General features: G+C 37.1%; 6 protein-coding genes across 9 annotated transcripts; 1 reads left to right on the top strand and 5 right to left on the bottom strand.

Annotated features, from left to right (window-relative positions):
* Nucleotides 1-2,862: 2,862 nt before the first annotated feature.
* Nucleotides 2,863-5,103, top strand: LOC139197573 (psbP-like protein 1, chloroplastic). 3 transcript variants are annotated; one of them, XM_070825265.1, is made up of 7 exons: nt 2,867-3,034; nt 3,147-3,246; nt 3,547-3,627; nt 3,824-3,906; nt 4,007-4,201; nt 4,560-4,656; nt 4,772-5,103. In XM_070825265.1, exons 1-7 carry the CDS (start codon nt 2,972-2,974, stop codon nt 4,879-4,881), a joined length of 729 nt encoding a protein of 242 aa, XP_070681366.1. In that variant the 5' UTR covers nt 2,867-2,971; the 3' UTR covers nt 4,882-5,103. The 3 variants fall into 3 exon arrangements, with proteins under 3 accessions (XP_070681368.1, XP_070681366.1, XP_070681367.1); XM_070825267.1 differs by lacking the exon at nt 3,547-3,627 and having other exon boundaries at nt 2,863-3,034; nt 3,833-3,906; XM_070825266.1 differs by lacking the exon at nt 3,547-3,627.
* Nucleotides 5,104-5,417: 314 nt separating this feature from the next.
* Nucleotides 5,418-7,175, bottom strand: LOC139197574 (large ribosomal subunit protein uL23z-like). The gene is made up of 4 exons (XM_070825268.1): nt 7,078-7,175; nt 6,805-6,850; nt 5,845-6,205; nt 5,418-5,669 (listed from the first exon to the last, which is right to left on the bottom strand). Exons 2-4 carry the CDS (start codon nt 6,818-6,820, stop codon nt 5,585-5,587), a joined length of 462 nt encoding a protein of 153 aa, XP_070681369.1. The 5' UTR covers nt 6,821-6,850; nt 7,078-7,175; the 3' UTR covers nt 5,418-5,584.
* A 982-nt stretch (nt 7,176-8,157) lies between these two features.
* LOC103434602 (uncharacterized) lies at nt 8,158-11,245 on the bottom strand. Of its 2 annotated transcripts, none has more exons than XM_008372962.4 (3): nt 10,991-11,245; nt 9,069-9,713; nt 8,158-8,493 (listed from the first exon to the last, which is right to left on the bottom strand). In XM_008372962.4, exons 2-3 carry the CDS (start codon nt 9,675-9,677, stop codon nt 8,416-8,418), a joined length of 687 nt encoding a protein of 228 aa, XP_008371184.3. In that variant the 5' UTR covers nt 9,678-9,713; nt 10,991-11,245; the 3' UTR covers nt 8,158-8,415. The 2 variants fall into 2 exon arrangements, with proteins under 2 accessions (XP_008371184.3, XP_070681365.1); XM_070825264.1 differs by having other exon boundaries at nt 11,013-11,146.
* A 2,806-nt stretch (nt 11,246-14,051) lies between these two features.
* Nucleotides 14,052-15,004, bottom strand: LOC103435956 (uncharacterized). The gene is made up of 2 exons (XM_008374388.4): nt 14,509-15,004; nt 14,052-14,409 (listed from the first exon to the last, which is right to left on the bottom strand). Exons 1-2 carry the CDS (start codon nt 14,926-14,928, stop codon nt 14,335-14,337), a joined length of 495 nt encoding a protein of 164 aa, XP_008372610.3. The 5' UTR covers nt 14,929-15,004; the 3' UTR covers nt 14,052-14,334.
* A 3,894-nt stretch (nt 15,005-18,898) lies between these two features.
* On the bottom strand, nt 18,899-19,706 carry LOC139197800 (uncharacterized). The gene is made up of 2 exons (XM_070825772.1): nt 19,095-19,706; nt 18,899-18,976 (listed from the first exon to the last, which is right to left on the bottom strand). The coding sequence occupies exons 1-2, from the start codon at nt 19,704-19,706 to the stop codon at nt 18,899-18,901; spliced, it is 690 nt and encodes a 229-aa protein (XP_070681873.1).
* Nucleotides 19,707-21,422: 1,716 nt separating this feature from the next.
* LOC103435937 (uncharacterized) lies at nt 21,423-22,082 on the bottom strand. The gene has a single exon (XM_008374373.1). It carries the CDS (start codon nt 22,080-22,082, stop codon nt 21,423-21,425), a length of 660 nt encoding a protein of 219 aa, XP_008372595.1.
* Nucleotides 22,083-22,369: the final 287 nt, after the last annotated feature.

Below are 22,369 nucleotides of genomic sequence, written 5' to 3'. Positions count from 1 at the left end.
TCAAGTGTGCTATGCTAGGGTAAATGGCCACGCATGTGGTGTTCAAAGGTGTGTATTCCTCATACCTCAGGGTAGAGGCTGTCTTGACACATGCTTGACCCACTGTGTTGACTGCCTGGGGTCGGGGATTATCATGGCGATACCCTTGGTTATCGCAGTAGTGTCCCTTACTCCTTTTACTAAAATGAGACTGGTGAGGATGGATATCTTTCCTTTTGCCCTGAGATTGATATGTCTGTTGACTTGGCAAAGTATTAAGTAAGGCAAGGGGAGGCACCGCTGCCGTTTGGAAGGTCGAAGTCTTCTCATTTGGTTGGATCTGGCTTCCACTCCCTACTTGCTGATAAGGGGTGGTTGTGGGGGGTTTCCCTTGATATGTCCTTGCCTCGGCGGAGGCATGGTTATAAGCCTATGCCATCACCTCAGAGTAAGTCTTCCAAGTGTTGGCATTGATCATGTACTTGAAGAAACAATCACGTAAGCCTGTCGTAAAGGCCTTGATGGCGGTCTTGTCATCTGCATCAGCGCTGCGAGAATACTCATGGCTGAAATGACCAGCATACTCTCGTAGTGACTCGTCCGGCTTCTGGCGAATAGTATACAAGTCATCTGTAGAATGCAAGCGATCGGTCTGGAAGATGTGTTGAGAGACAAACAGTTTCCTCAGTTCCTCAAATGAGTCTACTGTCTCAGGTGGAAGACGGCAATACCAGTTTCGAGCTCCGCCAGAGAGAATAGAGGGGAAGAGAAGACATCGCTCTTTGTCGGTGTGCATCTAATATGCCATGGTGGACTCAAAGAGGTTAAGGTGTTCAATTGGGTTCTCCCTTCCAGTATAAAGTTGTAAACCAAGCTTTTGTTTTGTCTTCGCTTGAAGTGAGGTGTCGAGGATCCTCCTTGTGAGAGGGCCAGGCCTGGGTTGGTTCCAGTCAGATATCTCGGCCTGACGTTCGGCCTTCAACTTGTTTACTTCCTCAAGGAGTTGTAAGACAAAGGGGTCTTTAGTGGAGTCATGTACCACTAGGATTTTCTTTCGTAAGTCTCCATCGCCTCTTGGAAGTGGGAAAGTTTGAGCAAGGGCGTGTGATTTTTCCTTGGACTCGCTGTACTGACTTCTAGGGCGAGTCTGTCGGAATACCTCAAAGTCCCCTGTACATTCATGTTCCTCTAGGACATGTCGTTCCTTCCCTAGATTGGCAGCTGGCCTGGGTCGTGGAAGGGGACCGAGTCTTTTAGAAACCCTTGGGTCATTGATCTTCGAGCATATATGGAGGGGATTCTTTCGACGTTGCTTTAGGAAGGCTCGGCAGTCACGATAAACGACTTTCGATCCTTCCAACCATTCTGCAATGAGGTGTCTTCCTCCACTTCTCCTGCTTCGGGTCGAAGCAGCTGGGTTGAGAGAAGTCTCATGTTGATCAATGTTTTGATGATTAACTCGCTCCTCATTAAGGATACCCATGTCGAAGAAAGGTGACCCTTCGTGTTGGGGGGCACCCAGATGATGGTTGATGTCCACAGGGGCAACAAGCTCGCGTGTGTGAGTACGCATAGTTTCATGGAGCATCTTAAAGAGCTTCTCATACTACTCCTGGAGGACCTCATTCTTCATTGCTATCTTGTTGTTTTGAGCTTCTAGCTCATCGACTTTAGCTTGAAGAGCAACCCTTTTTCCTTCATTCTTTCGTTGCTTCGCACTAGGTGCAAGATGGGTGTCATTCTGCGTGCTGTGACTTCCTTCGCTCCCCATGTTGGAGATGGATGCCTGGTCAAAAGAGAGTACGAATGGTGGAAACCAGCTTGACAAAGCTGAAGAGAGTGGGAATAAGTGTCGTTCCCACAAACGGCGCCAAATGTTGATGCACAAAATCAGTGAGGACTTTGGTACAACAGAAAGTGTTAAGTTTGTGACATTCGCTAGATTGCTCTGGTCACTAGTGTGGATAAGTATGTAAATGGATAGAGACAGGGAAGCAAACACAAGATGTACGTGGTTCACCCAAATTGGCTACGTCCACATAGTAGAGGAGTTCTCATTAATTGTGAAGGGTTTACACAAGTACATAGGTTCAAGCTCTCCTTTAGTGAGTACAAGTGAATGATTTAGTACAAATGACATTAGGAAATATTGTGAGAGAATGATCTCTATTTATAGAAGAAAGTTTCTAGTTTCATTCTGACATTGACACGTGTCGTGTTGTGATTGGCTTCTGATGTTGACACGTGTCGCGCTATGATTGGCTTCTGATATCGACACGTGTCGCGCTGGGATTGGCCTCCTGGTTGGAGGGAAACTCTTCTGGGTCCTTGACGGTATAACGTTGACCGGTGCTCAGTAGTTTCGGGATTGGTCAAGTATGGTACAAACATGACTGATATCAAAATTGTTTTTTCATATTATCTATTTTTAGCAAAAAACAACTATTAGTAAAAGCGTCATGTAATCATGCTTATTCAACTATCCAACAACTAGTTATGTTGCAAAAGGTAAGACCAATAGGGCCCAATGAACAAAAGTACAAGAGGATTGTGTGTGTGTGAGAGAGAGCAAAGTCAAACCAAGTGAAGTTAATTACCCTACTTAAGTTTTCCCACTCAAAAAAATAAATAAAATTTGAGTAGATTAATTGATCAAACTATTTTCACAAAGAAGCCAGCTCGTTATATTTGAGTTCTTCCAGCTTCATATAGGTATAGTTACCAATAAACAAAAATTCCACTTGTGAGAGTACTTAACTAGTCACGTGATCAAACGATCTAACTTTAAGTTTTTCGATTAATAAGGTTTTTTTCTTTTTGACGTGGCAAGAAAAGGCGTAACGACCAACAACCAATATAAGTGTCTCCTATAACAAGCATAACGGATAAGTCGTCTAAACAAAGAAGGAACTAGATAAGGTCATCGCCACAAGAATCCACACACACACACACGGAGTCCACTTTTGTTCACAAACACCAAAAACCACTAACAATGGCGACCCTGCAGAACTCACCCTCCCTCCACAGGACCCCTGTCCTCAACTCCTTCACCAAGGTATCTCTCTCTCTCTCTCTCTCTCTCTCTCTCCCCTTTTTCTGCTGTAACTCGCCAAAATTCAATGCCTGTGTTTAAATTTACTTTCTTTTTTCACCTGGGTGGCAATCAGTTACACAAGCAAAGCACATTCCATTGCTGTAGAAAAAGCAATTCTTTTTTGGTAAGAGCAGAGCAGGCTTCAGCAACTTCTACATGCTCTCCTTCTCAAGGTCCTTTCTTGCTTTCTAATTTTACTCTCTTTGTAGAAATCAACCTGCATTGTTAGTTTTTACTGCCCTACTGTACATTTGTAATCACTCATCAATTTCTGGTTGATTAATGATATTGGTGCTGGAGAATGTTAAAATCCCGCGTCGAAAACTTAACAAAATGAAATACAAAAAGTAATGAATGTTAGCGATGTTAATTCAGTAGTGAGCCACTAGACCGCCTCTAGAATATGACAATTGGCTAGACTCATCAATTTTCGCTTTTGGGTTTCCATCTAGTTGGGTGTTTATCTTTGGCAGATATATCCAGGAGACGCCAAGTGCTAGCAGCAGGAACAATTGCTTCTTTGGCTCTTCTAACTAACCAACATTCTGTATCATGTAAGGAATTATAACGGTTTCGATTGTTCTGCACTCTACCTTTTAAGTTTAGCGTTGTAGTACTAAGTTTTCTAGATGTCACATTGAATCCTAGACAGTGTTTTAAGTAGCAACAATGTGCGTAATGTGAAGTGCGTTGCTTTCCCTTGATTAATATTGACCGATATCCTAAAAGAACACTTTTGATATGGCTCAGTTGCTGCAGAAAATATCAAGGGATTTCTGCCTGTCACGGACAAGAAAGATGGATACGAATTTGTCTACCCTTTTGGATGGCAGGTGAGAGTTTTTTGTGTTTCATCAGCCTCGGGCTCATGTGCTTGATCCTTTGCTATTGCGCCAATTTTTTTGATGGGTTTTTCGCCCGAGGTGCGGACAGGAAGTAACCATTGAAGGTCAAGACAAGGTATTCAAGGATGTCATTGAGCCGTTAGAGACTGCAAGTGTGACTCTGTTCCCAACCGTCAAGCAAGACATCAAAGAATTCGGGTCCCCGCAACAGGTGGCTGAAACTTTGATCAAGAAGGTTCTGTCTCCTCCTACCCAGAAAACAAAGCTGATTGAGGCAGTAGAGGTTTGTTACATGTTTTTTTGTGCGTCAAACATTGGCATAGCCACATAAGGCGTTCAGTTCAACGTCTCCGTGCTTTCAGTAAGAGGGAGACTCAGCTAGTTAAGCCTGAGTCAAAACAATGAAGTTTACTGATAGTACATATGTAAAATTACGACAAAACTGCAAATCAACGATTCAAACGTCCTACCTAGGCATTCAGTAGTATCGTACGGCATTCTGTTTGATAAGGCTGCTGGATTCATCGATCGGTGTTGCATAAAACAGCGATGCAGATGCACTAGCTACCTTCTTAGATGGAACTGAATCTGCTGTGATATGTGCTTTATGTTGATTTGTTGCTTTTGTTTCTATGGTGCAGCACGACATCGATGGGAAAACATATTACACGTTTGAGTTCATTGCTAAGGCTCCAAACTTTACTCGCCACGCTCTCAGCACAGTGGCTATCGGCAATGGTACGGAACTGTGAAATGCAACCTGTATAGTATAATGCTTCTTATTCTACTTCATAGCTAGATAGCAGGTATCAGTATTTTGTGTTTTGTGGTTATGACTTGCATTGCAATGCAGGCAACTTCTACACGTTGACGACAGGGGCTAACGAGAGGAGGTGGGACAAGATGAAAGACAAGTTACACACCATCGTCGATTCCTTCAAGCTTTTCAAAGTCTACGATTAACAATTCGATAGAGGAACGGCTCACGTCAATACTGATACGAGGCCAAACTCTAGTCAATACTTGTATCTGCTCGTTCAACAGTTTTCTTTTGCTTTCTTCTCTTTTTCCTTTCCAATTTTTCTTTTAATTTTGTATTTTGAGAGGGTAGGACCAGGGGAGAATCCTTGTTTCTTGTGAAGAAATATAATCATTCATATATGAGAAGATTTGTTAACGTCTCAACGTTATTCGAACGCGACCTCTCCTCCCAGAACAAGTTCCGAGTTTGAATCTCTCTCCCACCATCGATCAAAAAAGAAACATCCGTTAATGTCGATAGAAATTTTTCTAGACAGACTAGCAAAACCGTTCAAACATGTTTAACTTGGCATGGTAATTTTACGACACAAGAAATCGAAACAAGAAATGTACCAAAACTGTAAATTTGTCGAAGTAGAATTGCTCAACATCACAAAAGACTTCCAACTTCGGTTGCGGCAACACGAAAGCAAATAAGCATACTGTAAAAGACTGGATTAACTATTGGCACATTGAACTAAATTTTAAACGCATCGCATTGCCATAAAAAGCAAATATAGCTCCCAATACAAATTAAAGAAAACCAAACTAATGCAGGAGTACTGATACAGTGCAACTAGTAACAAAACTGTCATAGCAACAATGGAATCTCTTGAAACCGGATAAAAGACGATACAACATTAACTTAAATGATTCCAATCTTGTTGGCAACATCCAAGGCGTCATAGTCCGGTGTCAACCTGACGTAAGCCTTCTTCGTTCCATCAGGCCTGCACAACACAAGTCATATGGTAGATTAAGCTTGGCGAAATCCTCAATTAAGCTGCAAAAAGTTAACTTCTTGGTTCCAGAAGGAAAATTTGTTTACGAACTTACGATAACACAGGTGTGCAAACAAAAAACATCGATGAAACAGATATGCATACAAAAATATTGACCGGATACCTGATCAAGGTGTTCACTTTCTTGGTCTGAATGTCGTACATCTTCTTCACTGCATCCTTGATCTTCTTCTTATCAGCTCGGATGTCAACAATGAATACAAGTGTGTTGTTGTCCTCAATCTTTTTCATGGCAGACTCAGTGGTCAATGGATACTTGAGAATTTGATAGTGGTCCAACTTGTTTCTTGGTGTTGCACTGATGCGGGGATACTTGGGGTTCCTTTCCTTCTTCAATGTCCTTGGCCTGTGGAATGTGACCGATGTCCTGATCTTCTTGGCCTTCTTCTTGAAAGCAGGGCCTGATTTCACAGCCTTGGCAGTCTTCAAGGCCTGGGCCTTGGGATCTTTCTTCTTGCTGTCAACTGCATGCAGAAACATATTACAATTAAGGATGCATAACAAATCATGTGAAATTGTACGCCTATAGCCTATAACTTAGATGTTCGTGGACTGGAACTACAATTTAACGAAAAAACATGGTTACAATTCCGTTCTGGCATTAATTAAGAGGTGAACAAATCCTATTCCGCAAGTTTCACAAACAAGTAATACCACGCAAAAGAAAAGTTACGCAACACTTGAATAATTGAAGCTCAAAACAAAACAAAATTTCACCTCATACATTGAAGATAACAACACAAAATGGCATTCAATTATGCCACTGACTTGCAAAATTGCCCATTTTATACACAAATCGGAAAAGACATACACCTACGAGTAGATTGTCTACCAAAGTTAAACGACACGAAGTATACAAGCCGCAAAATAAGGGTTCACGGAATCAAATAAACAAATTTTCACAAAGCAATCAAATACAGCCATTAGAACCAATTAATTCATTTTTCCCAAAATCCATTTTCCACAATATAATCGACTACATCAATTAAACCCATTAATTCTTTTTCCCCTTCTGGCTACTGAACAATATATATGTATATCTGTTGTATGAGAGAGGAGGTACCTTTAGCAGGGGCCATTGCTCCAAGCTCTGCGGGAAACGATCCTACCTGACAACCATTTCGTAAACAAAAAATAAGTACAAAATTAACCAAAACGCACAGAAACCAGACTCACGACAAAATCTACAAAACTAATTAACAAAAAAATTAGGGTAAATCCAGTCTCTTAAGTGCAAATCTAACTCGTTTAAGCTTCGTCACTGGAGGTATCTGGTTAGAAAATTTCCCTAGGGTTAACAGACAGCGGTAAAAGGAGGGGAGTTCGGAAGAAGTACCTGTAAACGAAGAGCAGCTGCGGCCGAGGTGTAGGGTTTTTCTAGTGGAGAAGATGAATCTCAACTCTTTATATAGCTACTTTCTTTTATTTACTCCATGTGCCCTTCTTTCGTTATTGGGCTTTTGGGTTTGGGGTCCTTACTTTCAATATGTTGTTGGGCCTCGATTGGGCCGATTTTATACAAATTGGTATTTAGGGTTTTTGTGGTGATAAGGCTTAATTATAATAGTTCCCTGAAACTATAGTAAAATTCTACTTTGCCCCTGGAAGTCATAATTAATAATCCACTTTTCCCTTTTGATCAATCTTTTGCGTATTTTCTCTTCATCGTCAAATCTGTCAATACATTTTGTCAAAACTAACGACGTCATTGATCTTACTTGGCTTCTCTAAGTTTCTGACATGTAAGAGGCGAATGTTTTGACAGTTTGTATACGAACTTAACCACAGCGATACACAACAGCAATGGTTAAGGATCTAATATGAGATTTGTTCATATTCTGAGACAGTGACGGATTTAAGATTCAAACTTTGAGGTCTGAATGTTAGAAGTCCAAGTTTCTTAGATAGAAATGGACATTACATTAAGCACCAAGTGGCACAAATGGGACCCACACCAAACTTTCAAAGAACCTCCAAATGACCTTCACATGCCTGATTTCTGAGTGGTCTTGAGACCGCTTTGGTCCCAATATACATCCACCCTTGCTCTCAAGGGTAATAAGTTTAATATTATCTCATATTATGTATAACAAATATCAAGTAGCTTTGAGAATAGAAACATATTATTTTACAAGAAACTTCTTTGTGAAGAATTCAATCGATAACAGAGCATCGTTGGGCGTCTAGGATCATTTCGTATGTTGAATGAAGAATGGATGCCAACTCTAAATTTTGTTCGAGTCAAAGGTAGAACATGAAGTAGCTACAAAGGAACTTAACCCTTAATTAATTCACGTTCTATCTTCTAACTCGAACAAAATTTGGAAGTTAGCACGTTTCTAAGTTTCAGCATATTTGTATGAAGGTAACAAACAAGAAGAAACGATTCATCCAACAGAAGAAAAGGCGTACCAAATCAGTCAAAGAACCTGTCTAGATATGCAATAGTGGAGAGTTATAGCCACCCAACTTCAGCAATTTCTAATGCGGTTTTAGCCAAACTAAGGTTATCCACCTTAACAGAAAACGCCCCGTGAAAAGAAGCACGGTAACGTTGATTAAGTCGATCTACAACTGATTATATAAAGGGTTTAGCTAGATATTTCGTCACTACTACTTCGTTTAAGCTCCAAAACGCCATATACGCTCTGGACCACGCGCAAAGTTGACGTGTTTACTCCTCTTTCTCACAAAGGAAGACATTGGAGAGAACATTGTTTGATTCCAATGATGCCTTCAGCAGTTTCAGCCCCTGAGAATTATTCAAAAGAAAATGATCATTTTGCGAAAAGAACACTACTTTCGATGAACAAAACACAAGAACTGCGCACATTAGCTAGATTACACGCCTACAGAAAAACGTATGATGGTTATCGTTGTTGATCAGGTGTGTAGAGTAGAAGGTGCATTACTTGATTGAGATCAAGACATCCATTAACCTTATGACATGCCTCCCAATTCAAATCATAAAAGCAAAGAAACGAAAAGGCTAAAAGATCGAAACAGGAATGTAAAGCAGTTCTCTCAACGTAGGTGGAAATGATTTAGAAACTAATTGATTAAAAGATGAAAAGTAGCGTTTTCTATTAATACGTATGTTTGGAAAGGCATAGTTTCATCAAACTTTTCCAATAAAACAACATTAAAACCAATCATATGAGATACAAATTCCGTTTTCTCTGTCTTTCAAGAACAAAATCAGACTGCTTATGTCAATGCATTCAATACGAAAGGCAATGAAAACAGAAATAATACGCTAAAATGTTGAATTCAAGATGCGTAGAAAAATCACATTAAAAAATGGCAGAGAAATTTAGGATTTCACACCTCATCCATGCCCATATGAACAACCTTCTCTTCAAGGGCACCAACCTCCTTAACGTTGAACTTGTTGAGCAAAGCAATACATGATATGGTGGACATCGGCTTCACTTCCAAATTATCCATAATCATGTATGTCACAACATCTTTCACAAAACCTGCTCCGCCACCAGAGGATCCTTTAGCGGTAGCCGGAGCAGCAACATAAGGCACCTCGGTAGATATAGCAGATCTGCACTGTGGACAAACGGCCCTAGGGTCATCAGCCACGTACCGGTGGTAGCTCCCACACATGTACACCTTTTTTACCGTTGATCTATCACTTGTCAGCAAATGTGGGACATTAGCGCAGCCAATGGGGGACGTGGGTTTCAGCAGAGTGTCCTTGTTGAGATTGGGCAGCATGTATGTGTCATTTAGATTTTCGACACTGTCGTAAAGTCGGCCTAAGCTACCAACCATGTTGTCCTTAGAGAGGAGCCTAATGACAGTTCCAACCGGCAGAGACAGAAGGGTGAAAAGGAAATCCACAAAGTCCTTGCCGGCTTCGGCAAACAGAACTCTGTGGCCCTTTGTATCAATCAAGAGCTTCAAGCTCACAGTGGTGGTTGCCATTGATGCAGTTAAAATCGAATTTCAGAATATTAAGACCTGTAGGCATAAACTAAATATTTAAATTCATAAATAAACCGAGCTATTGCTACAATCCAATGGTAAAGGAAGCACATTTAGTCATACACTCTTACTTATGAGAGATTAACCGAAATACAATGTAATTCTTTTAATTTTTTTTTTGCTGGTACAGATTATACAAACCTAAAGGGGCTCAACTCTTGGAGGAACCGAAAAGGTTGCTCCTTTGTGACAAAAAAGACTCCGAGTTCGAGTCGTAAAAACAGCCACTTTGCAAAGAAAGGTAAGGCCGCGTACGATAGACTTTCCCCGACCCTTACAAAACGAGAAGCCTTGTTGGCTTGAGGTCGCACTTTATATTATACATTGCATGCATCTTAAACCCAACAAAAAACAACTAATTTCAGAGAATACTGATAGCGTTTTTACCACTTGTAAAACAAAGGGTTAAACCATAGAAAATTCTTGCAAGAGAACAAGTGTTTGTAGTATAGAATGGCTCAAGCAAGGTCGATCTCCTCAGGGACTGATATAAACAATTTACGAGTTTTTGTGTATTTAACTTATTTAACTCTAAGAATTACACTAATTTGACGAAACTAAATATTATTAGATGTGACTTAAACAAATATTTAAAATGGGAATTGATTTATAAGAATAATGATTCAACTTTAAACAAGACAAGTAAATAAGGAAATTCAAGATAAAATAAATGATTTAAGAAAAATAGATTGACAATATGCTAGAGTTCAACCTTTACCAACAACACTCCTACGTAGCTATTCCAATTGCTTAAATAATTGAAAACACACATGCTTTGAAGGTTGGATTTTCCTTGTGTATGTTTTACTTGTAACATTCAAGCTAAAACGCATACCACTACATGCAACTTATCCATGACATTTGGATTAAATATAAACATGAGTGATTCATTAATCTTGGTGAAAATTCTTTTGTTAAACCATATAATCCCTAAGAGCATGATATTTACCTTAGGAGAATACAATCCTCAATCACAAGAAACACAACCAATTTTAACGTGACATTCGTTCAAAATTGCATCCGATAACTTTTCTAAACATCCTAATGGTGATCAAGCATCAAGGTACATAGATAGTTTAATTCGGTGATTGAAAATATCAAAGCAAGCATGTAACAATACTGAAGCAATTGAAAATAAATCTACGTATTCATGTTGCGGCTCATGACCTCACTCTAGCATAATAAAATTAGTTACACATAATTATGTTCATACATAAGAAATTATCCATAAAAAAATAACAAGAAGGAAACACCCGTTTTTGGTTTGCTCCTGACTTCTTTTCCTCTGCCTGCTGCAGTCTCTTCCTGCTTCCTCTTCTCTGCGTCGTCTCCCTTGTCGCGTCAGTCTCTCTTCCTCTTATATTTCCTTCTTAGTCGGTTCTCTCCTGACACCCCCCTGTCTCTCTTATCATTCAGTTCATTCTTTTTCTTCCGTGCTCCTCTCTCCTCTCTGTCATCTTCTGTCCGTGTCCCCCATTTCTTATTCTTTTCCTTTTCTTTTCTGCTGTGCTCTCTGCTTTCTGCCTTCCACTCCCTCTTATTCTTCTATTTTTCTTCGCTCCCTCTCCTGCTTTTTGTTCCACTTCCATCTTCTTATATATATATTTTTTCTTTTCTTTTTCTTCCTGCCAGTGCTGCACTCCCCTTTGCTTATTTTATTTCTTTTGTTTTCTTTTTTTTATTTCTTTGATCCTAAAACAAAATTAACTGCACATTAACACAAGGTAAGATAAAATGCTACAATTTTAACACAAAAACATCACAAAGACTTTAGAAATGGATGGTATAAATGCATGAAATATATGAGTGATCAAATACCCACATATATATATATATACAGATTGCTTAAGGGAAGGGATCCCCATTTTTTGAAAAAAATGGGGATTAGATGTGGGGCCCACTCCACATCGAATTTCAACGATCCGAACCGTCTATTTTGTTAGTCTCGATTCATAGATCATCCTTGCAAAAATTTAATTCAATCCGAAACCGTTTGCCTATTTAATTATCAAGATCAAATTTCATTTTTTCTTATATAACAAAGTATTCGTTCATTTCCTTGAACCCAATTAGATGTCTTAAACAATTCCGATTTAGCTAATATTTTGCAAGGATGATCTATGAATCGAGACTAACACAATAGACGGTTCGGATCGTTGAAATTCGATGTGGAGTGGGCCCCACACCTAATTCCCATTTTTTTCAAAAAATGGGGATCCCTTCCCTTAAGCAATCTGTATATATATATTCTTATTTGTTTGAAGAAATCAGTGACCTTTTTTTTCTGAACTAAGCAGCCTAATGATATGATAAATAATGCAGATCAATTTTTTAGTTCGGGAAACTAGCTTCGTCAATATTTCCTTCTTCTTTTTTTGAATAAAAAAGCATGAAGAATTAAACTAAAACTTCGCACAGAGAGAGAGAGAGATAGAGTTTTACCAAGAGAGGAAGGGAAGCTTGCAGCAGAGTAAGGGGGGTGTAGAGTTTTTTTTTTGGAGTGGAGAAGAAGTTGATGAAAATATAATTGCTCTGCAAGTCGGTTCTCTCTGTATTTGTAACTACCCTTTTGCTTCAATGGACTCTTTCACCAAAAATGAAACTTAAGCGGGCTCAACTCTAGGCCCACTTTTAAAACTACCGTTATTCTTTACTGCTACGGAGCAGTAACGTCCCTCTCTAGGGTTCCTCCTCAACGAATGAGCATTCACTCCGGATTCTCTTTACGAGGATTTCGAAGATCTTCAAATCATATTCGTCTATTGTATATCGTGAGATTAATTTCGTCAGATACTAATTATATTTAATTTTAAATAAAATTATTTAAAATAATTTCTGACCACACGATTTACAATGAACAGATATAATTTGAGAATGATCGGAATCTTCACAAAGAGGGATCTCGAGAGGATCCTCATTCTTGCTCAACAACAGTCACGCACTCAGTCACCCACTCTCTCATTGACCCTTATCTCTCTCTCTCTCTAAAGTCCAGCCTTCACTCAACGATCCTACTCTACCCTCTACCTTGCTCTGTCGTGGCTTCCGGCTACATTTCGAAAGTGGAGAACAAGGTGTTCGTCGTTTTCGTTAACAAGAATATGTGAATGGGTGGTTATATTCACACAATTTTTTATTTATCAAATATCTTAATTCTTAAACACCAAATTGAATAAATTGAAAAAAAATTCATGAACAAAAATGACTAAGAATGTGAAAAGTTAAAAGAAGTGTGTGTCACATATACACTGGTCACAGTGATCACCATACTTCCCAAAGATGTTAAGCTATTGGAGTGCCTGAGTATTTGACATACGTAATGGAACATATTGAGAGTATGAAGTCTAACAACCACATGTTACACACCATTAATTTTTTCTTGTCTGTTGTTAGATTAAAGTATTTATCACACATGAAAAGATATGTTGAAAATATGAATCCACATTAGATAAAAACAAACTTTGTATATGTTTATAAATAGTTGAAATACTTTATTGATTTTTATGGCATATCCTTAACTTATTTTATAGTATAAGAGTTGCTTGTTCAGTTTGTGAATGCCACACGTGCATATATTAGGATTAAAATTTCGTCATAAGTGAGATTATGTTAAGAGTATAAAGTCTTACATAGAAAAAAGAATCTGTTGTTGTAAGTAGTTGAGTCCATATATTCAATTGATTTTGGGGGATGATATCCAAACATCCCATTTTACTTCTCACACATCTTTTTAATTTTCGATCGTCGGATCGAATGAATTAAAGAAAATCAACAGACAAAAATTAACAAGAGTAGTGTGACAAGTAATTTGGAATGTGTAGATAGCACACCCCTTTATTTTATAACCAAACGTCACCCTTCTGCAATAATATCATTTATTCAATGAGATTTGACCACAACATTTCCATGCACTTAGAACAATCACCATTTGACAGTCAAATATACTGTATTGACATCCAAGAACTATTATGATTGAAAAAAAGAAAAACTAAAGAAAAGTTCAGAAAAAATTTAATTTTAGTGAAAAAATTACAAATAAAAATGTAATGAATAGTACGAGAAAAAAATTAAAATGTAACTTTTTGTTAAATATAGACAGTACCAAATGTGTTTATTTAAAACTCTCCTTTAAAAAACAATTATACTACATATTTGTAAGTATTATAGGCTAGTCCCTAAAAATTACTAATCATATTGTCAACCAGTGCTGTCTAAAAAGTAAATAGCATTGGCCTTTGCACTTATTCCTAAAAAGTTAGAAAGGAAGAGCGTAATAAGAACACCCATTGAAATCTTTTACAGGCTCAACAAATCTTTTACAAGACCTTAATCTCAGAATTTTTTTTACATAGTTCGAAAGTAAAAAAAGCAACTAATAAAGATCTCAAACTTTTCGCAGACAAAAAAAAAGAAGTCTGAAACTCAAATTACTTAATACATCATTACCCATTAATTTGACAAGGTGGAGAGTCGGTAGGACCTGCAAATCCAACCACATATGGAAAGGAAAACATGATGCCACCAATACAAAAAACAAACATCACATTCACATAAGTCTCAGATTCTCAGATTGACGCTTCGAAAACTAGTTAAACTGTCAAACCTCTTCACCAAGGAACAAACCAGTGAGATTTGAGTTCGATAACAACGACCCTCTCAGCAATTCCAAACCCTAATTCACAAAAACAAAGACATTAATTATCAAATAATTCATAAAGTTAAGAGAAACATAAAAGGAGAAGATGAGGAAACCCTAATTATAAATCCAGACCTCTTGCCAGCCAAGATGAACCACCACCACATCAAGCTTACCAACATCCTTTACATCGGACTTGTTAAGCACGTCGAGGATGGAAACTGTAGACAAAGGCTTTACTTCCAGATCATCCATGACCATGTATGTGAAGTCCCTCACATACCCTTCCTCCACACAAGGGTGCAGTAGCAAGATATTCTTGTCGAGATTAGGGAGAGTGTATTTCGGACTCAAGTTTTCGAGGCTGCCGTAAATTTTATCTAGACATCGAACCATGCCGTGCCCGGACAGCAACTTAATGACGTCGCCATCGCTCAGAGAGAGGAGGCCGAATAGAAGGTCGACAAAGTCTTTGCCGGCTTCTGCGAACAAAACTTTCTTACGGTTTGTGTCGATGAAAAGCTGGATGCTCACACTGAAATTGGAAGTTGCCATTGACGAGGGGTTGTGTGATGACGATTGATTACCCTCGCTTTGCTGAAGTTTTCTTATTTTATTGTGCCCAAGGTGGGATGTGATTGATAGAAAATATCACGGAGAAAAATGAAAAAGTAATAACCCTTTGTGGGTACCGATCACTGTACTGTAATGATGCAGTGTTGTATTGATATTCAATTGGAAGAGAATTTGTAGTGCGATTAGAATTGGATTTTTTATTAACCCCTCATATTTTGTTTACTACATTTCACATAATAATTTAATATTAAATTGCTCATAAAATGACTATTTAAGCTCTAAAATATTCTAAAAATTAAAAAGAAGATTTTAAATACACCTCAAGTTCTTTTTAGAGTAATGCTTATAATTTACTTCTACGCTCTCACATAAGCAATATGACTATTTTTCCAAAAAAGAATGAACAGATTTTTCGCAAAAGTTTGAAAACTCAATGTGAAACTCCACCACTTTAATATTATATACATTCAACTACAAGAATTAAACCATTTTGCCCTCGAGTCAGTTTGGGTGAGACTTATGTCCATTTGTCTTTACTTTAATGAAAACTCATTTCGACTAAAAGAAAGATTGAAGAATTAAATATGTTACTAATATGAAAATTGAAAAGAAAACTGGAGGAAACAAGTTTGTGAAGACAATACGCGGGTTTGATGTGGGGTGTATGTAAGGAGTTTAGGGTGTGAGGGTAGCTTAGGAAAGAATGTGCGATATATTAAGATATTTTGTAATTTAAAAAGTAGATGTAAGGTGTTTTTAGTACGTGGGATGTAATCAACAAAATATAAGATGCCAATAAAACAACCTCTAGAATTTGATAGAATTTTAGTGAACTTTAAAATTAAGGTGTAATCAATTATCATTTTTTAATATAATTTTAGAAAATTTTGAAATCGCATATAATCAAAATTAAAATTAATTTTTTTAAAAAGAAATACATTTAAATTCATAGATAATCAGTTAAGATTTTAAATTTACACATGTCTAAGTGTAGCGAGAGGGTCAAATATTTGCTAAAATTTTGAAGGACGGGAGATTTCCATAAACCACACCCCCCCTCCTCCTCCTCCTCTCTTCCCTTGCCGGTTGATTTCTTGTGAAGAAATCTGAAGGAGATAATCACATAAAATGCGGTAGCCTTACCTGCTGTTAAGGCCAATTAAGTCAAAAGTCTATGATCTGAGAACACAGACCTACTCGTAGATCACGGCCCTTGATGACTGATGGAAGATCTTCTCAATTTTCAGCGAAATGATGTTTTTGTTGCCTATATGTTTACTCATTGGACACGAAAACGATCATTGATAAATGCTACCAGGAACCAACCCTATACATTTCTAGTTCTCTTTTTCATTTAACAATTTGATGCGGAATAATCTTTTTTTCCTTTGTTTGCGTTCAAATTTCATGCAAGACTAAAATTTTTGATAAATTTTTTATTGAGATCCGCTGTTAGCATTCTATTATCTTTTCTTGTCCCTATTTTCTCTCATTCAATAAATATTGTACTTGAACTAAAAAAAAAAGTAAAATAAAAACAATTAAAATGGTCTTTTTTTCTTTTTTAACAAAATGGTCTACTTTTTAGATCACTTATTAAAGATTATTATAAAAAAAAAAAGTGTATCCAAAATTATTTAGTCATATAGCGATTTTCAATAAATAGAAAACTCAATTAATCTTGACAATGTTAATCTAATAATTCTAATTTGGTTATTTTTTATGAACGTGAATTCAAAGCATGATATAAAAAAAAAGATAGTTTTGATCATAAAATAATATCGTAGAATATAAAAAAAGAAATCGAGAAGATTCAAGTGAAAAAATACTAGCATTTTCACGCATATAAATTTGGTGAAAGATTGAATAAAGAACCTAAATTAAAGACAAAATGAAAATGAATAATACGGGAACAGGAACTATATAATCAAACTCCTTTTCGAATGCATATAATTTTTTTTTTAGTTCAATTAAATCATTACAGCTGATTTAATACTTCTATCCTCTCACGTTCCTCTTATTTTTATTTATCAGATTTAATAAATTAATAAAAAATGTGCCTATACGCACCGAATGCCGGATGGTACAAAGTACACCTATCCTGTAGACATTTAGTATTTTCTTAGGACACGTTCAGTCAAAAATGAATTAACGATAAATAATTTCCCATGCCCTTATTTTTGGATTTGGATTCCTTCTTGATTCAAATTATGAGGATTCTAAATATCTTCACATTTTAGTCATCATGGTATATCGTATAATAAGAAATTATTTGATTTTTTACTTAAAATTAAACACAAATAGTATCTGACAAAAACTGATCTTACTATGTACGATGAACGGTTAGAGATCCCACAAAGTGGATTTGAAGAGGATCCTCTTCCCTGTTTTTTTTAGGAAAACTAATGAAAATGGCTTGAAAACTTTGAGTTTTAATGATAAGGACAAAATAAAGGGTAAAGTGAATAGTACCAGGATTGACTTTTTAGTGTAAAAATGTGATTTTTTGTTAAAGTGAACAGTATCAGGAGCTTTTCGTTAAAGTTCCTTTTTTTTTTTTTTTCCTTTTTTGATAGGATTTGCCATTTATTTGTGGAAGATGATCATCTCTAGATCCACGTTGTGGGGATCTTAGAGATCCCCACATCCTAATCGTTCATCGTACATCATGCAGTCAATTTTTATCAGGTGCTATTTGTGTTTAATTTTAAATAAAAAATTAAATAATTTATGATCATACAATGCACGATAAATGGTTAAGATGCGAAAATTCCTAAGATCCCACAATTTGGATCCCAATGAAATCCAAATTCTTTATTTGTTGGGCATGATAGACAGTGTAATTCTAAAAGGAAAGGGATCATCTCCAGATCTCTTTCTCCTAATTTACCAAATTAGGGAATCCGTGTCATTGAAATTTGATCTAATGGCTACAAATAGGGGCCTACATTAAAAGTTATAATAACTTCAACCGTTGAATCCATTTTCTAATATACGAATTTCCTAATTTGGTGGATTGAGAGAAAGGGATCCGAAGAGAATCCCTTTCCATTCTCTACTTTTGTACCAATTAATCACTAGCCTTTTATCAGAAAAGAGGTAAAAATATTGTCTACAAAATGTGATATGTAACATTTGTTTATAGAATAAAAAATAAAATAAAACCCTTGCATGTGCAATGAGTGATCAAGGGAACAAAAGAATGCAGTTTACTTGTTTGTTGCACAAGAACGGAAAGGGATCCTCTCTGGATCCCTTCCTCCTAATCCACCAAATTAACGAATATATGTCATTGAAATTTGATCAAACGGTTACAAACAGAGACCTACTTTAAAAGTTAAAATAACTTCAACCATTGGATCAAATTTTAATGACACTAATCTTCTAATTTGGTGCATTAGGAGGAATGGATCCGGAGAGAATCCATTTTCCACAAGAACAATGACTAAGAGACGTAAAAACTAAAACTAGCTAGGGTTAATTTGTATAAAAGGCATGATTACAAAACTCGAAATTTAGTTTATCTAGTCAAATTAACATATTTCATTCTTTGATTTCAAAATTGAAACAAATTCGATATCAAATTAGATTGCCCATTGTAAGACTTAGCCGAACTTTTCATCTCGTTAATGTAAAATATATCGTTGTACTAAAAAAAAAAAAGGTGAAACAAATTCTTTGTTGGTTTTGTTGTTGATTAGGGCTTTTACAACCGATTTCTTGTTTATATTTGACTTCCCAATTTAAGTTAGAAGATTCCAACTTAATTAACAAAGATGCAAAAAACCAGTAGTGATAAAGTCCAAAAAGATCGTTGATGAAATCCAAATTAATCCATGAGTGCAATTACATCAACTAGATTCAAAGTAACAATGCAGGAAAACAAATCAACTCAAAACCAACTTCAAAAGCAATCTTCAGTTCCCACTTCAGGTGAAAAGCCAAATTTTCACGCCACTTTCTTACCCAGAAAAACACTGGTGAGAACATAGTTTGACTGGAGAGATGCCTTCAGCAGACTTATACCCTACAAAAAGAAACACAACATTGATCATTTTTTATTGGCATACTAAAAATATCCAGATTTATTATTTGATAAATTGACATCACAAAGTTGATAGAAAATTTTGTTGAAAGTGTCAAACCTCTTGCATGCCAAGATGAACCACCTTCTCTTCAAGGGCCCCAACGTCCTTAACATTGAACTTGTTCAGCACTGTAATGCCTGAAATGGTAGACATGGGCTTCACTTCCAAGTTATCCATTATCATGTATGTGACAAGACCTTTCACATAACCACCACCCTCGCCGGAGGAACTTCCAGAAGCAACCTGCGGTGCTACATGAGGCACTTCTGTTGACATAGCGGAGTTGCACGAGGGACAAATGGCTCGAGAATCATCAGCTACATAGCGGTGGTAGTTGCGACACATGTAGACCTTTCTAGTTGCTTCATCGCCGGCCAATAAGTGAAGGACATCGGTACCTCCAATCGCTGGCTTGGGTTTCAGCAGAGTGTCCTTGTCAAGGTTGGGTTGCATGTATGTGTCACTCAGAGTCTCAACACTCTCGTAGAGTTTCCCTAAGCTACCAACCATGCCATGCTTGGCGAGGAGCCTAATCACAGTCCCTACAGGCAACGATAGAAGAGTGAAAAGAAAATCCACAAAGTCTTTGCCTGCTTCGGCAAACAAAACTTTGTGACGCTTTGAATCAACTAGGAGTTTCAAACTAACAGTTGACTCGGAGTTAGCCATTTTCACACATGCAGTGAGGAGGGCAAGCAGACTCTAACAAGGTATATATATTAAGAAGAGGAGAATTGTAAACGTTTGGAAATTATGTAAAAACATAAAGGGAACCGGAACAGACGGGTAATTTACGATTAAGTAGGGTTTGGGAAATTAACAACACTGTTTCATTAGGGTCATGCGTTGGTTTTAGCTGGCATGCGTCTCGATCTGAGCACTCACTGCAAGTCCCCATTTACAATTAACATATGATCTTATTCCCAAAACAGACATGATAACTTGTAATTAACTCCAATTAATTATCATCTGATAGCTATCACAAAAAGAAGTATGCATAGAGGACCTGTGTCAACCTCTCCAACAAGGTATAGTTTTGGCAACTAGTAACATCTTCCTCCACTCACTGATACAGTATGTCAACCTCCAAAGCTACTAGTCCAAAAACAATATTTGGCATCGTCAGAAGATTGCTATTATGATTTGGTGTTGCTAGCTACATAGTCCCCATTTAGGTCTATCATTTTCTACTATAAAAACCGAAACGATCGACCAATTACTCACCAAAACTTTTTGCTTTAGTAACCCGACATTTACTTCATAAAATCAAAACATCTGATGAAGAACACCGAAAAAATGGGATCCGTATGGATAATACCAAAACCAACCAGAATATTTACCCAATTCAAATATACTAAAAAAAAAAAATTTTGAATCCACCAATTTATCAATATATCACTGATACACAGTGGTTGAGTTTCATCAAACTAATACACATAGTCAAATAAAAACTGATTGTTCTACTAATATATTTATTGTTGACCCTAAAGGCCGAGTATTTATGAGCTAGCTACATCATTTCTAGTGAATGCGGATGTGCCAATTCGCAACCGAGCTCAGTCGGCGAGTAAGATAGATGTGATAGTGGTGTCAAACGCGTGGCTGACTTTTGTGTTCGAGCGATCACGACCGACCTCTAGGTTCTAGAACCTGAAGACATGGTTGTTAGATCGAAGTTCAATAATGGTTAAGCTTTCAATGTGCCAAACACTTAAGTAACCTGATTAACTAAAACAATTGTTAGGGATTGAAGTTGCTCTAAATTATTCAAAACATTTACGTAAAATTTTCTTACTATACAAAAAATTTAGGTCAGTAATATGTTGGAGAATCATGTGCAACCTTAAATGTAAACCCACTCTTCTAGCTTAACTAGTCCAATTAAGGACACTCATTTTATTTAAGGTATTTAAATCAAAGTAAAGAAACCTCACAAAAACACCGTTGCTAATTTTCTATAGCAACAACAATCTCAAATATTTATGTCTTCTTTTTACCAAGAAACACATTGGTGATAAGATAACAGTGTTGGACTCCAATGACGCCTTCAAGAGCTTCAATCCCTAAAAATACAACAAAAAAGACAGCATATAGTAGAGCCGAGTATAATCATTTACGAAAGAATAAAATAAGACATGACTAAAGAAAAGTAGTTGATAGGGAAAAAAAAACTAAAGAAAAAGTGAAGAGAAAGAAATGAGTGATGCTAAAGACACTAGCCAGTTGAATTTGATTTTGTATAACACATCATATGACGGTTGATGTTGACTTTCTTTTTCAAATTTAAAAAATAAATCCAACCATCAACCGTTATATCATGTAGTCAACAAATATGGTCTAAAAACATGATCTCTCTTGCATTTTCCAAAAGAAATATATAGGAATTCAGACCTCCACCATGCCAAGATTAACCATCTTCTCTTCAGGAACACCGACTTCCTTAATATTGAACATCTTAAGCACAGTAATACTAGAAATAGTAGACATGCGATTCACCTCTAAATTGTCCATGATCATATGTGTACCAACACCCTTCACATACCCTCCCTCAACGGACAACGTTGTTGCTGCGTTGGTACTAGTACGTGCTTGCGGGTCAACATAAGTAACGGGGGTGGAAATGGCTCTATAATTACCAGAACCACCATGTGGGCACTGTGGACATGTTGTTCCAGACACATCACAAATACAGCGATTGAAACCGGTACAAATGTACAACTGTTTTGGATTACAGTCATTGCTGCTGGTCAGTAAATGAAAGATATTAGCACCAGCAACTGTGCCATTGGGTTTGAGAAGGGCGTCTTTGTCAAAATTGGGTTGCAAGTATGCATCACTAAGGTTTTCAACACTCTCACAAAGTTGGCCTAAGCAACCAACTATGTCATTCTTCGAGAGGAGCATAATGACAGTGGCAACGAGAAAAGTCAAGAAAGTGAAAAGAAAATCTACAACTTCCTTTATCGCTTCAGCAAACAGAACCTTGTGACCCTTCGTATCGATCAAAAGCTTCAAACTCACACTGGTGGTATTGGTGGTTGCCATTGATACAATATAAGGACGGTAGAGGAGGATATATAAGGGCATGCGATATAATTTCTAAGCCTTAGACAGACCTATCAATTTATAGGCTTTGGAATTAAACCATTTCAACTTCAAGCTCATGCGAGCACGGCTTTTTCAGAACGAAACGGTTACGATGGCGGAGTGTTAATTAATAAATGACTCATTTGATTTTATCAGAAGATTCAGAACTGAAGGACCTCGATTATGGACAAGAAGGCAGAGGGTTACCAAATTAATTATAGAACTATTTGTTTTCAAAGCTTGAC

The sequence above is a fragment of the Malus domestica genome, chromosome 07, assembly GCF_042453785.1.
Source record: "Malus domestica chromosome 07, GDT2T_hap1".
In the NCBI taxonomy this organism is placed as follows: Eukaryota; Viridiplantae; Streptophyta; class Magnoliopsida; order Rosales; family Rosaceae; genus Malus; species Malus domestica.
Note: the sequence above shows the minus strand (reverse complement) of the source record. Positions and strands in the feature narration are given on the sequence as shown.